The sequence below is a fragment of the Melitaea cinxia genome, chromosome 8 (assembly GCF_905220565.1).
Source record: "Melitaea cinxia chromosome 8, ilMelCinx1.1, whole genome shotgun sequence".
Classification (NCBI taxonomy): Eukaryota; Metazoa; Arthropoda; class Insecta; order Lepidoptera; family Nymphalidae; genus Melitaea; species Melitaea cinxia.
The window spans coordinates 5,393,319-5,405,825 of NC_059401.1; the positions used below are offsets into that span (position 1 = coordinate 5,393,319).

The following is a 12,507-nucleotide window of genomic DNA, read 5'->3' on the forward strand; positions in this document are numbered from 1 at the left end:
TTTTATATATTAGATTAATTTATTTATTTTACATTAAATAGTATGTCTTAATAATTATCACTAATCTAATAAAATCTAATAAGTACTATTAATTATTTTGTATTGTTATTTAATTGATTGAAATTTTGATTTGGGCAAATGGAGATAAGGATTGATGAATTTTGCATGGAATTAAATAAAGCTTTATCATTATTATTATTATTATTATTATTGGAACTTTTCTATCCCTTAGTCGCCTCTTACGACACCCACGGGATGAAACGGGGTGGCTAAATTCTATATGTCGTAGCCACTCAGCTAAGTAAGTTTTAGTATACCTAGTTTAAATTGAAATACCTAAACCTACCTACGGGGGCGGCAAAATTTTCTTCCGCCCCGGGCGGCCGACAACCACGCTACGCCACTGTGCGTAGATATCACCCTAACACCATACCTACACATATAGATAACAACAAAAGGATTACAAGATCACCACTGCCACCTTGTAGAACTCAGTTTGCCAAAAGACATTTCGATTACAATGCCCCAAAACTATTTAACATTATAAATGATAAAATTAAAATTAAAGAATTAGGATCCCGTGATTTAAAAAAGATAGTAACTAATTGGCTTAAAACACAAGACTATGAGAATATTGAAAATCTATTCGTACCAATAAAATAATAGGTCAAACTCACTCCAAATCACAGCTAAACGCAGACACTTATTTACATACTCATACGCACACACATACACATACAACACACGCACACTCGCACGCACACATATCCACACACACACACACACACACACACACACACAATCAATCACAACTAAACACACACTAATGAAAAATATTTTTTTTCCATTCTTTAATAATTGTCAACCTTTTTTGTTTTCAAATTCTGTGTTTATAATTTTTGTTTTATTATTGTGTTATTGTCATCCTTGTCTACAGTTTCAATTATGTTTTCGCTATCTGAACGCAAAGTCTGATTATGTAACAATAAACAAATATTTGGGGAAGACACTGTGACCTGTAACACAGCTTTTCTTAAGCTAGCACAGGTCGCAGGGCTTCTAGATAATGTAAACCACATAATTTGAGCAAATAAAACTATTTTATTATTATTATTATAATTACTATTATTTATTTTATTTTTGTTTGCAAATGTTGCGAAATCGTTTAGATGACCAAAGAATATCAGAAGTTTTGTAAGAAGATGAAATAGAGGGAGTAATTTCATCCAAAATAGAGGACAATTTGGAAACCTTTGAAAATGACTCGGACTCTTGCCAAAGTGGTGAAGACGATGTTCCTGAACCTGTTCCTACTAGAAGAGGAAATATGACTGACGGTTTATTACATAGAAGTCCTGATCTCGTTAATATACCTCTGAGTTACATCCGTCAAGGATACTTTCTAGACAGGAACGGCACTACTTACTGGAATATTGAGGAGCCACCAAGAAACGTAAAGGAAATTTCTTTGAACCTCGTAAAACCAGATAGAAAAGAGGACTTCTATAACATTTTTACCCAGACACCTCCGAAACAGAACGTTTCAAGTATTGGGCAAAGAAAATAATCCAGAGACCTCTGCAGTCCCAAGGCCTAGTGGTGTTCGTGGGCGGTGTTCGATCTGCCCTACTAAAAAGAACAGAAAGTCTAAAGCTAATGCAAATATTGTCATGCTTATATTTGTGGGGACCACACTTCATTTCTATGTAGTAATTGTAGTCAGAAACTAAGTACTAATTAACATTAGACTGTGATAAGATTAATTATATAATAAATGATATTTTTTTATCTCGATTTTCACGATAATTTGAAGCTTTATTAAAAAAAAATATTGTTATATAAAAACTTTAATTTTATTGCTCTATTTAAGGTAATGTTGATTACTTTCTATAAAAATAAAGGTTTTTTTTTTTACTATTAGTGTAGCAAAAAAAAGTTTCTCTATGATAATTTTAGTACATGTTAAAAATCATGTATTTTCCGAAATATTTCAACTTTTGTAAAAAATGTTGAAATAATTTATATGAGAAATAAAGATTTATATCTAAGCATTGTATTATTACATTCTTTTTTTATTAATTAAAAAAAAAAAAAAAAACGAAAAGTCCTTTAAACATAGTAAAAAATATTTTGGAAGTACGGGTATTTTCGACACACGCGCGACTATTCGTGTCACAAAAAGTTGCGCGCGTACTGAAGGGTTAAGTGACGTATTATTTAACCTTGTGGTTTCCTTATAAAATAAATAAATATTATTTACAAAATAGTTGTTTTTCTACATCCTTATTTATCATTATTTATAAGTATATCAAATTTTACAATTTTTTAAATGTAATACTTACACACATACACCATTAAATATGTTGCATAAATATTCATTATATTATTTTAAAATAAAAACAACTATATTTGCAAAATAACATTTTATATCATTAATTACATATTTTTTTAATGTATTATTAAATCCTAATTAATATTGTGAGAAAATAGTATTTACATATCGTTTTATTATTTATATATACACATAAAAGTCAATAATATGTTTATTTACATATTATTAATTAAAAATGCTGTGTATTCTGCATATAAATATTTTTTGTAAAATCTTGAACTGAAAATTATTAATAACTATCCACCGGTCTTATTGATTAAAAAAATATTTTAAAAGTACTTGCACTCTTTCGTTAACATCTGGGAAAGTTTCAAATTGCAAAAATGTGCTTGAAAATAACCCTATCTGCCTACTTTATCCAAAAATAGCGCCTAGAATTCTTATATGTATTACGTCATATCCGAAATTATAGTGTGTTGCCATAAGAATAGTATGTATTAATTTAAAAAATTTAATTTATACAATTTTAAGTAAATATAATATTTAATTGTAATTCAATTTATTGTAACATTTTTTCATGGTATTTTTAAGTTAAAAATCAAATTATTTTGGCTATGACTAGACTGTAAGAATAAGTAATTCAGTATCAAAAACATTTTTTAAAAAAGAGAAGTAATCTTGAACGCTCTTTGTAAATGGTCGATTTTCCTGTTTGCTGTTCTCCATTCGTCGCGAGTTTGTTAATTTTATCAGAACCTGCGCTCTGTTCTAATTCTTATTATTTCTTAATATTAGTTATTATTATTTTTTACTTAAGTCTTTGAAGTTTTGTCTTAATTGTTATTTTTTCATTATTATTGCATAAAACGACTTAAGTGGCACTTTTGCGTTTAGACGGGAGCCATCTTGCAATCTCTAATCAAAGGTCCTTGGCTCACAGTTTCGTTGTCTTGTTGAAAGGCAGTATATTTAATCATAAAATAATCAAATGGCGTTAAAACGAATTAATAGGGTACGTATAATTATTATCGTAGCTTATTTTAAACTTTATTTTATATTGTGTGGTGTGCTGATAAATTTGTAACAGACTTCGTAGTGAATGTTTCGTCATTGTGAATACCTATTATCGAAATTTCTTCTGGATAATTCTATGTGCGCGACTTTTCAATAAAAGTTTCAAATCCAATAATGCTATTATTTTGTCTTATCGAATAATGGTGATTTACTGGTTAAAATATGCTTCAATTTTATGCACACGGCGTACATAAAATGTCGGAAATATGTGCCAATTTTGAGGTTTTCTCATCATGTATTTGTGACGGAAAAAGTGTTTAAATTAAGCACAGGAGTAATTTTTGTTAAAAAATTAATTATACACTTAAAAAGGTATATAAAGTACGTTGTTCGCCCTTATGTTTAGCAGTGATGATGTGTTTGACATGTTTTACTTATCTCGGTATTGTATTTCCTGCCTTGTTGTATATAGTTTTGTTCGATATTACAGGAATTACAAGACCTGGGTAGGGACCCACCGGCACAATGTTCCGCAGGACCACACGGAGAAGATCGTAAGTACCTACCTATTGATCCTTTACTAAGTACATTATATTTGTGAGTCATCGTAATCGTGCTTGTAAAATGTAAGGAGATTTAAACTCAATAATTCTATTTATAAATATATTAAGGATTATGTATAAAATGTATGGATTCCATTTAAAGCACTCTTTATTTAGCTTTTTCATTCGTTGGTATAGCAAATCATATACTGAATATAAATATAACTATTATTGTCCTTTTCTGTATTTTCATTGTCACTGTTTAATTTTTTTCTAACAATAAAACCAAGTAAAAAAATGTAATCAGAATCTAATCAGCTGTTATTATTGTTTATATAAAATCACTAAAATATGGCCAATTGTTATAACACTTATTGATTTTATATTTTTTATTACAGTTTTCCACTGGCAAGCCACAATTATGGGTCCAGTAAGTATTATTTTTTTGTCAATAACTAGTATTAGATGTTGTGAAAAAAAAAAGAAGTATATCATAATGCTCTTAGTTTTTCTTTTGTTTCTATGAAGCCATATATGTGATATGACAAGTTTATTGCAATTTCTTGAACTGTTGATCATAAAGAGACAAAGTGTATGACTTACATATTTTCTTATTTTTTTCAGGTCGACAGTCCCTACCAGGGAGGTGTTTTTTTCCTGACTATACATTTCCCTACAGACTATCCATTTAAACCACCAAAAGTTGCATTCACAACGCGTATTTATCACCCCAATATAAATAGTAATGGTTCCATTTGTCTTGATATTTTGCGTGCACAATGGTCTCCAGCACTTACCATATCCAAAGGTACCTACACTTCTTTTGAGGCTTAAGTGGTAATATGATTGTTATAAGGAATTAGTATTTTATATATGTAATTCTTGTTTCAGTGTTGCTCTCAATCTGCTCACTTCTATGCGATCCAAATCCTGACGATCCTTTGGTGCCAGAAATTGCTAGGATCTACAAAACGGACAGAGAAAAGTACAATGAATTAGCCCGAGAGTGGACAAGGAAATATGCCATGTGATGAGTCAAATGTGACATCTGCAAAACATATACACACACGTCGCCACAGCCCGGGCTATACCCTTCCTCTCTGTTCCTGCTCCCCTATTCCTTTTTCTCTAAATCCTTACCAATCAAACAATTTACTGAAATTTATGTTAAAATCTATGTGGTTATTTAGAATCCGATTATGATTGTCTTGTACTTTGAATGCCAATTATTGCAACTAAGTAAAATAATACACATGTGCAAATAGTTTCTATTCATCTTACGTGTAAGTAACATTTTCTATAAGAAGATATTGATTTTGGTTTAACATTGATGTGTCGGTAGATGTCTTATCGCATACATTCATTTAGTTAAACATTAGTTAAATTTACATTATTTGAATTCATGTAATTCCTAAAGAATTTGTACTTTAACTAGAACTAAATTGCATTGTGAAACTGTACAATAGCCATATGTTTGGAAAAGGAGCGTTCAATGCTTAAAAATAGTCCTCTTCTAAGTTTGTGTTTTAATGAACTGTATGTATAGCTCATATGTTAGAAACATTTTGGTTAATGTAAGTAAACGGGATAACAGAATGAGCTTGTTGACAGAGTTGAGCGAGTGTTAATTTTTTTGAAAAATCTCTTTTTAAGTTAGTAAATATGTAGCGTGCTGCTAAACAGACTGACAGTGATTTAAGTGGTCAGTTTTCTTTCATCCACAATATTTAATAATACTTAAATTAAAACGCTCCAATAGTTACACATTTCAATTCATTTAAATTACAGTGTATCTTGTAAGATAATAAGTTTACAAATAATTGAGACTTTTCAATATGGCGATCTTTATATTATAATTTTATCTAATATATATTGTGGTTGTAAGGACACCTGCGTTGTGATTGTCCTTCCATGGCCCATCCTTATTTCCTCTATCTTATATCAGTATGGCATATGTCACAGTCAGGCATGAGTGGCAAAGTTTGGTGTGTTTCTTTACAGCTGCAAGAGGAACCATATGTTTACTTGGTTAACACAGGGAGATTAACTCAAAGCTTTTCAAACTGTAATCGATCGACAAGATGTATTTTAGCTTCACTAAATTGTAAGGAACAATAAATTATTGTGTATGTAAATAACATTTTGAGCTTTATTTAGGACACTTCCTAATTTTATGCAGTTGTAAGCTATTTTTGCATACATTTCCTATTCATTTGTTAAGAATTTTGGCCATAATATAGCAATAATAGAAAGAAAAACTGGCAATATTTAATAACAAACACAACTGGACTCTATCTAAACACGGTTTTATCTTTAGGCTTGAAATAGACTTGTAGGTAGGTCATTCTCCTTTTTTTGGGTTATATTTAATGTGCGATTGTTTTCATTTTTGTTACAATACAATGACACCGTGTTTAGGTCGTTTTTTTTTTACACATTTTGTCAGCTGTAGAGAAATACTCTTATATTTTGAACAACAAACTTGATAGAATGGATACTGAATTTTCTAGTAGAATTATACCATTTTTGACAATACAGATTCGTCATGTTTTAGCTATTTTGTAATTTAGAAATTTGATCTTGGTATTTAAGAAATATAAAACATTACCCCTTCTGGGCGTTAAACCTTGTTTCAAACAAGTAATCTCTGTGTACGTTTTCAAGTTTCATGACTTCTTTTACAAGGTCCAAATAGTAGTAGTTGTTGCATAACGATACCAGGAATAAAAGGAAAATAACCAATGTCTTTTTTTTAATTTATTATTTTGAACAGTCATTTAGTTTGTATATTCTTATGACATACATGTATACAAATTAGGTGATTGAAGATACATAAAAAATTAAAAATCAATACATACGTCATTAAGAGATACATATCTACAAATTACAATTTGTCCTTCAGCATAGTTCATTTCTAAAATTAATGTTGACAACGTTATCAGTTAAACAGATTATTAATGATCGAGTCAACTAAATGTTATCGTAAAAATACAGTCGAATTGATAACCTCCTCCTTTTTTGAAGTCGGTTAAAAATAGCCTCTATTATATCGATAAGACGACGAAGAATCGGTGCGTCTCGTTATTTTAAATATTCTAAAACTATATTTAGGTACATATAAAGGCACAATAATCTACAACTCTGTAGTCTCCATGTTCTTCGCGTTTTTCATCTGTTCTAGTTGCTGATAGAAATCGAAGTTGGTCTGATCGGTTTCAGGTTCAGTTTCTGTTCGTATCGAAGGGAAGGCGGCTGTGGTTATGAAGTAGGGTTTCTCGTTTGACATGTCCTGGTCCACTGCGTTCTCGTCAAGCGAATCGCGTTCAGAGTGACTCAATTGATCGTCAGATTTGTACCAGTCGTTTTCGTACGCGTGCAACCATATTGGATTGGAACCTTTTGTACTGTGTTTGTTGGTGTTCGGCACTCGACCGGTGCTGCGTATCGTCAGATCCGATTCGCCCGGGGTTGGAGAAGCTGTGAAATGTTTTATACGTGAATATGTGCAATTCTAATTGATCGATATTAACTTTTGTATCGATATGCATTTAGGTATCATAATTAAAATAAAGTCCAATTATAATTAGCTTAAAATTAGAAATCAAGTCTGTTGCTAATTTTAAATTGTTAACTGACTGGTTCAATTTTTAGTCTTGGTGTTGTAAGGTATATAAATATAACTGTTTCATAGTACATATTACGATTTCTTCAATAAAGACTTTGTAGACATTTGATGTACTCTGTCATACTTTAAAAATAAACCTATTTATAATGTAGATTTTAATTTTATTTCATAATTAAAATATCCTGAAACTACATTAGATTAATGATATTATTAATACTTAAATTACAGATCAATGCGACAGTCTAATACGATCATTTCTTATGTAAAAAAATAATCAAATATATGCTGTATAAAATACTAAAATAATTGTTTGCTCGCAAACGAAAAAAAAAACCGACTTCAATTACATCGACGAGTAATACAACGTAGATCGACGAAAAAATAGTCAAGTAACTACGCGTTATCAAAGATTACTCAAAAAGTAGTTATCAGATCTCGATAAAATTTATATGTAACCACATGATTAAACACCAGCTTTCGATTAAATTAAAAATTATCAAAATCGGTATACCCAGTAAAAAGTTATAGCGGATTTTCGAGAGTTTCCCTCGATTTCTCTGACATTCCATCATCAGATCCTAGTTTCCTAATCACCTGGTACCAAACTAGGGATATCCCCTTTCCAACAAAAAAAGAATTATCAAAATCGGTACATCCAGTAGAAAGTTATGCGGTATAAATACAACGTCGGTCGACGAAAAAAGCGTCAAGTAAAAACGCATTATTAGATATAACTCGAAAAGTAGTTGTTAGATATATTGTAGTCGTTAGATAGACCAAATGACACACGCTACCTTTCGATCAAAAGAAAAATTGTCGAAATCGCTCCACCCAGTCAAAAGTTCTGAAGTAACATACATAAAAAAAAAATACAGTTGAATTGAGAACCTCCTCCTTTTTTGGGAGTCTGTTAAAGAGTATGATTACTGGAAAATGGTTGTTTGTTTCTCATAAGATATATATTTGTCAGTTACATAATTCTCTCGTAAATAATATAAGAAACTACTGAACTTGTCTTACTACTACTACACAACCATAATTTTTAATAAGTTACATCTACGTATAACATTTTGAAAGTGGAAGTTAAAATAAGGAAATAGCGTAAAAAGTCTGGTATTAACCATGTAAAAATTGGTTCACTTAGGAACTTCAGAGCTACTAAGAAAAGTAGTTGGATATTTTCTATAGAATTATATAGATTATTATCCTCATCCTTATTGGATAATTTTATCAATTAGTCTTTTTTATATATAAAACTGTTACTTATTATTATTAATTAAGATACACATTTTTTCGCTAAAACCCGGACTTATAAGACTAGCTACATGTATAAATAAAGCATTAAAACAGTGCGAATGACATTCCATATTATACAGTTTAGCAATGAGTTAGAGTAGTGATTATTTATAAATTTAAATTAGCACAAATTTCATATATGCTTTGTCATTAGCGTCTATAAGGGGGAAAAAGACAACAATTGAAATTTAGTGGCCTATCCAAGAATACAAATATTAGTCATATTCGGGGATCAAATTCGTGACGACCGAGAGCGCATTAGCCAATTACTGCGAACTCTGCGCCAAGGTAACGTCATTTTTTTTAGCAAAACTTCTTTACGCATTTTTGATTTGTAGAGTAAGCTGGTGAATGCGTGACGAGAGCGTTACAAAAATTTTGATCGGGCGAGGCGAACTGAGCAAGAGAGAGGTGCGAGTACACATTTTCTTTCTCTTTCTCTCATAGCCAGTTATATTTTATATATCTAAGTCAAAGTGCAGGCCTATTATGCAGAAGTTTTACTTCAGTCGTGTGGTCTAAAGCACACTTGTTTTTTAAATTGCCAGTATTCAAAATACTATAGGTTTATATTAACTAAGAAGTTTATATTAATTGAATAAAAAACATGTTATTATACAATAGGGAACAAAATCATTGTCTTATTTTTTATGCCAAAATACTTGATACGAACCTGACCTAAAAATATAATAAAAAAAGAATAAATAAAATATTTAATTAATCGTATAAGGTATACATAGTAAAGCCACGAATCTTTATCTTCCAAATTAGCATTTATGGAACACAATAATTATGCTTCAACTATGATACTTTTCAAAAAAAAAAAAAGCTTAACTTTTTTAAGTGCCAACAATAAATATTTTTGTGCAATTTTACTAGAGTAATGAACTTTTCTCCATAGAGGAAAATATGAACTCGGTGAAGTCAAAAGTGCTAGTCATCAATGGCCTCTATAGTATGACGATTTCAAAGAAATGTAACTGCGGTCGTGTTACGTAAGGTATAGGTATTGGCAATTATATTGATCGCTTGGCGATAGAAGGTATCGCATCGTGCAGAGCAGCGAGCTCCACGCCAGCCAGTACACGGGCGCGGCGCTACTACAGTGGGGCGTCACTCACAGTAGGCGGTGGCGGTGGCGGCCTTGAGGCGGCGCGAGTAGTCGGCGCGCTGCGCCAGCGCCGCCAGCACGGCCAGCAGCAGCAGCGCGCCCAGCAGCAGCGAGCTCCACGCCAGCCAGTACACGGGCGCGGCGCTACTACAGTGGGGCGTCACTCACAGTAGGCGGTGGCGGTGGCGGCCTTGAGGCGGCGCGAGTAGTCGGCGCGCTGCGCCAGCGCCGCCAGCACGGCCAGCAGCAGCAGCGCGCCCAGCAGCAGCGAGCTCCACGCCAGCCAGTACACGGGCGCGGCGCTACTACAGTGGGGCGTCACTCACAGTAGGCGGTGGCGGTGGCGGCCTTGAGGCGGCGCGAGTAGTCGGCGCGCTGCGCCAGCGCCGCCAGCACGGCCAGCAGCAGCAGCGCGCCCAGCAGCAGCGAGCTCCACGCCAGCCAGTACACGGGCGCGGCGCTACTACAGTGGGGCGTCACTCACAGTAGGCGGTGGCGGTGGCGGCCTTGAGGCGGCGCGAGTAGTCGGCGCGCTGCGCCAGCGCCGCCAGCACGGCCAGCAGCAGCAGCGCGCCCAGCAGCAGCGAGCTCCACGCCAGCCAGTACACGGGCGCGGCGCTACTACAGTGGGGCGTCACTCACAGTAGGCGGTGGCGGTGGCGGTGGCGGCCTTGAGGCGGCGCGAGTAGTCGGCGCGCTGCGCCAGCGCCGCCAGCGCCGCCAGCACGGCCAGCAGCAGCAGCGCGCCCAGCAGCAGCGAGCTCCACGCCAGCCAGTACACGGGCGCGGCGCTACTACAGTGGGGCGTCACTCACAGTAGGCGGTGGCGGTGGCGGCCTTGAGGCGGCGCGAGTAGTCGGCGCGCTGCGCCAGCGCCGCCAGCACGGCCAGCAGCAGCAGCGCGCCCAGCAGCAGCGAGCTCCACGCCAGCCAGTACACGGGCGCGGCGCTACTACAGTGGGGCGTCACTCACAGTAGGCGGTGGCGGTGGCGGCCTTGAGGCGGCGCGAGTAGTCGGCGCGCTGCGCCAGCGCCGCCAGCACGGCCAGCAGCAGCAGCGCGCCCAGCAGCAGCGAGCTCCACGCCAGCCAGTACACGGGCGCGGCGCTACTACAGTGGGGCGTCACTCACAGTAGGCGGTGGCGGTGGCGGCCTTGAGGCGGCGCGAGTAGTCGGCGCGCTGCGCCAGCGCCGCCAGCACGGCCAGCAGCAGCAGCGCGCCCAGCAGCAGCGAGCTCCACGCCAGCCAGTACACGGGCGCGGCGCTACTACAGTGGGGCGTCACTCACAGTAGGCGGTGGCGGTGGCGGTGGCGGCCTTGAGGCGGCGCGAGTAGTCGGCGCGCTGCGCCAGCGCCGCCAGCGCCGCCAGCACGGCCAGCAGCAGCAGCGCGCCCAGCAGCAGCGAGCTCCACGCCAGCCAGTACACGGGCGCGGCGCTACTACAGTGGGGCGTCACTCACAGTAGGCGGTGGCGGTGGCGGCCTTGAGGCGGCGCGAGTAGTCGGCGCGCTGCGCCAGCGCCGCCAGCACGGCCAGCAGCAGCAGCGCGCCCAGCAGCAGCGAGCTCCACGCCAGCCAGTACACGGGCGCGGCGCTACTACAGTGGGGCGTCACTCACAGTAGGCGGTGGCGGTGGCGGCCTTGAGGCGGCGCGAGTAGTCGGCGCGCTGCGCCAGCGCCGCCAGCACGGCCAGCAGCAGCAGCGCGCCCAGCAGCAGCGAGCTCCACGCCAGCCAGTACACGGGCGCGGCGCTACTACAGTGGGGCGTCACTCACAGTAGGCGGTGGCGGTGGCGGTGGCGGCCTTGAGGCGGCGCGAGTAGTCGGCGCGCTGCGCCAGCGCCGCCAGCACGGCCAGCAGCAGCAGCGCGCCCAGCAGCAGCGAGCTCCACGCCAGCCAGTACACGGGCGCGGCGCTACTACAGTGGGGCGTCACTCACAGTAGGCGGTGGCGGTGGCGGCCTTGAGGCGGCGCGAGTAGTCGGCGCGCTGCGCCAGCGCCGCCAGCACGGCCAGCAGCAGCAGCGCGCCCAGCAGCAGCGAGCTCCACGCCAGCCAGTACACGGGCGCGGCGCTACTACAGTGGGGCGTCACTCACAGTAGGCGGTGGCGGTGGCGGCCTTGAGGCGGCGCGAGTAGTCGGCGCGCTGCGCCAGCGCCGCCAGCACGGCCAGCAGCAGCAGCGCGCCCAGCAGCAGCGAGCTCCACGCCAGCCAGTACACGGGCGCGGCGCTACTACAGTGGGGCGTCACTCACAGTAGGCGGTGGCGGTGGCGGCCTTGAGGCGGCGCGAGTAGTCGGCGCGCTGCGCCAGCGCCGCCAGCACGGCCAGCAGCAGCAGCGCGCCCAGCAGCAGCGAGCTCCACGCCAGCCAGTACACGGGCGCGGCGCTACTACAGTGGGGCGTCACTCACAGTAGGCGGTGGCGGTGGCGGTGGCGGCCTTGAGGCGGCGCGAGTAGTCGGCGCGCTGCGCCAGCGCCGCCAGCACGGCCAGCAGCAGCAGCGCGCCCAGCAGCAGCGAGCTCCACGCCAGCCAGTACACGGGCGCGGCGCTACTACAGTGGGGCGTCACTCACAGTAGGC

The 12,507-nt window shown here is 39.7% G+C and overlaps 2 protein-coding genes across 2 annotated transcripts in view; one reads left to right on the plus strand and one right to left on the minus strand.

Moving 5' to 3' along the window:
- Positions 1–3,016: 3,016 nt before the first annotated feature.
- Positions 3,017–6,026, plus strand: LOC123656097 (ubiquitin-conjugating enzyme E2-17 kDa). Its single transcript, XM_045591821.1, has 5 exons — positions 3,017–3,344; positions 3,837–3,900; positions 4,287–4,318; positions 4,513–4,696; positions 4,780–6,026. The coding sequence occupies exons 1-5, from the start codon at positions 3,321–3,323 to the stop codon at positions 4,917–4,919; spliced, it is 444 nt and encodes a 147-aa protein (XP_045447777.1). The 5' UTR covers positions 3,017–3,320; the 3' UTR covers positions 4,920–6,026.
- Positions 6,027–6,743: 717 nt separating this feature from the next.
- Positions 6,744–12,507, minus strand: part of LOC123655823 (cadherin-23-like) — a 42,655-nt gene continuing 36,891 nt past the window's right edge. Inside the window, exon 28 of the mRNA XM_045591576.1 lies at positions 6,744–7,365. Coding sequence (XP_045447532.1) covers positions 7,022–7,365 — 344 coding nt within the window. The 3' untranslated portion in view covers positions 6,744–7,021. The remainder of the gene's footprint in view (positions 7,366–12,507) is intronic.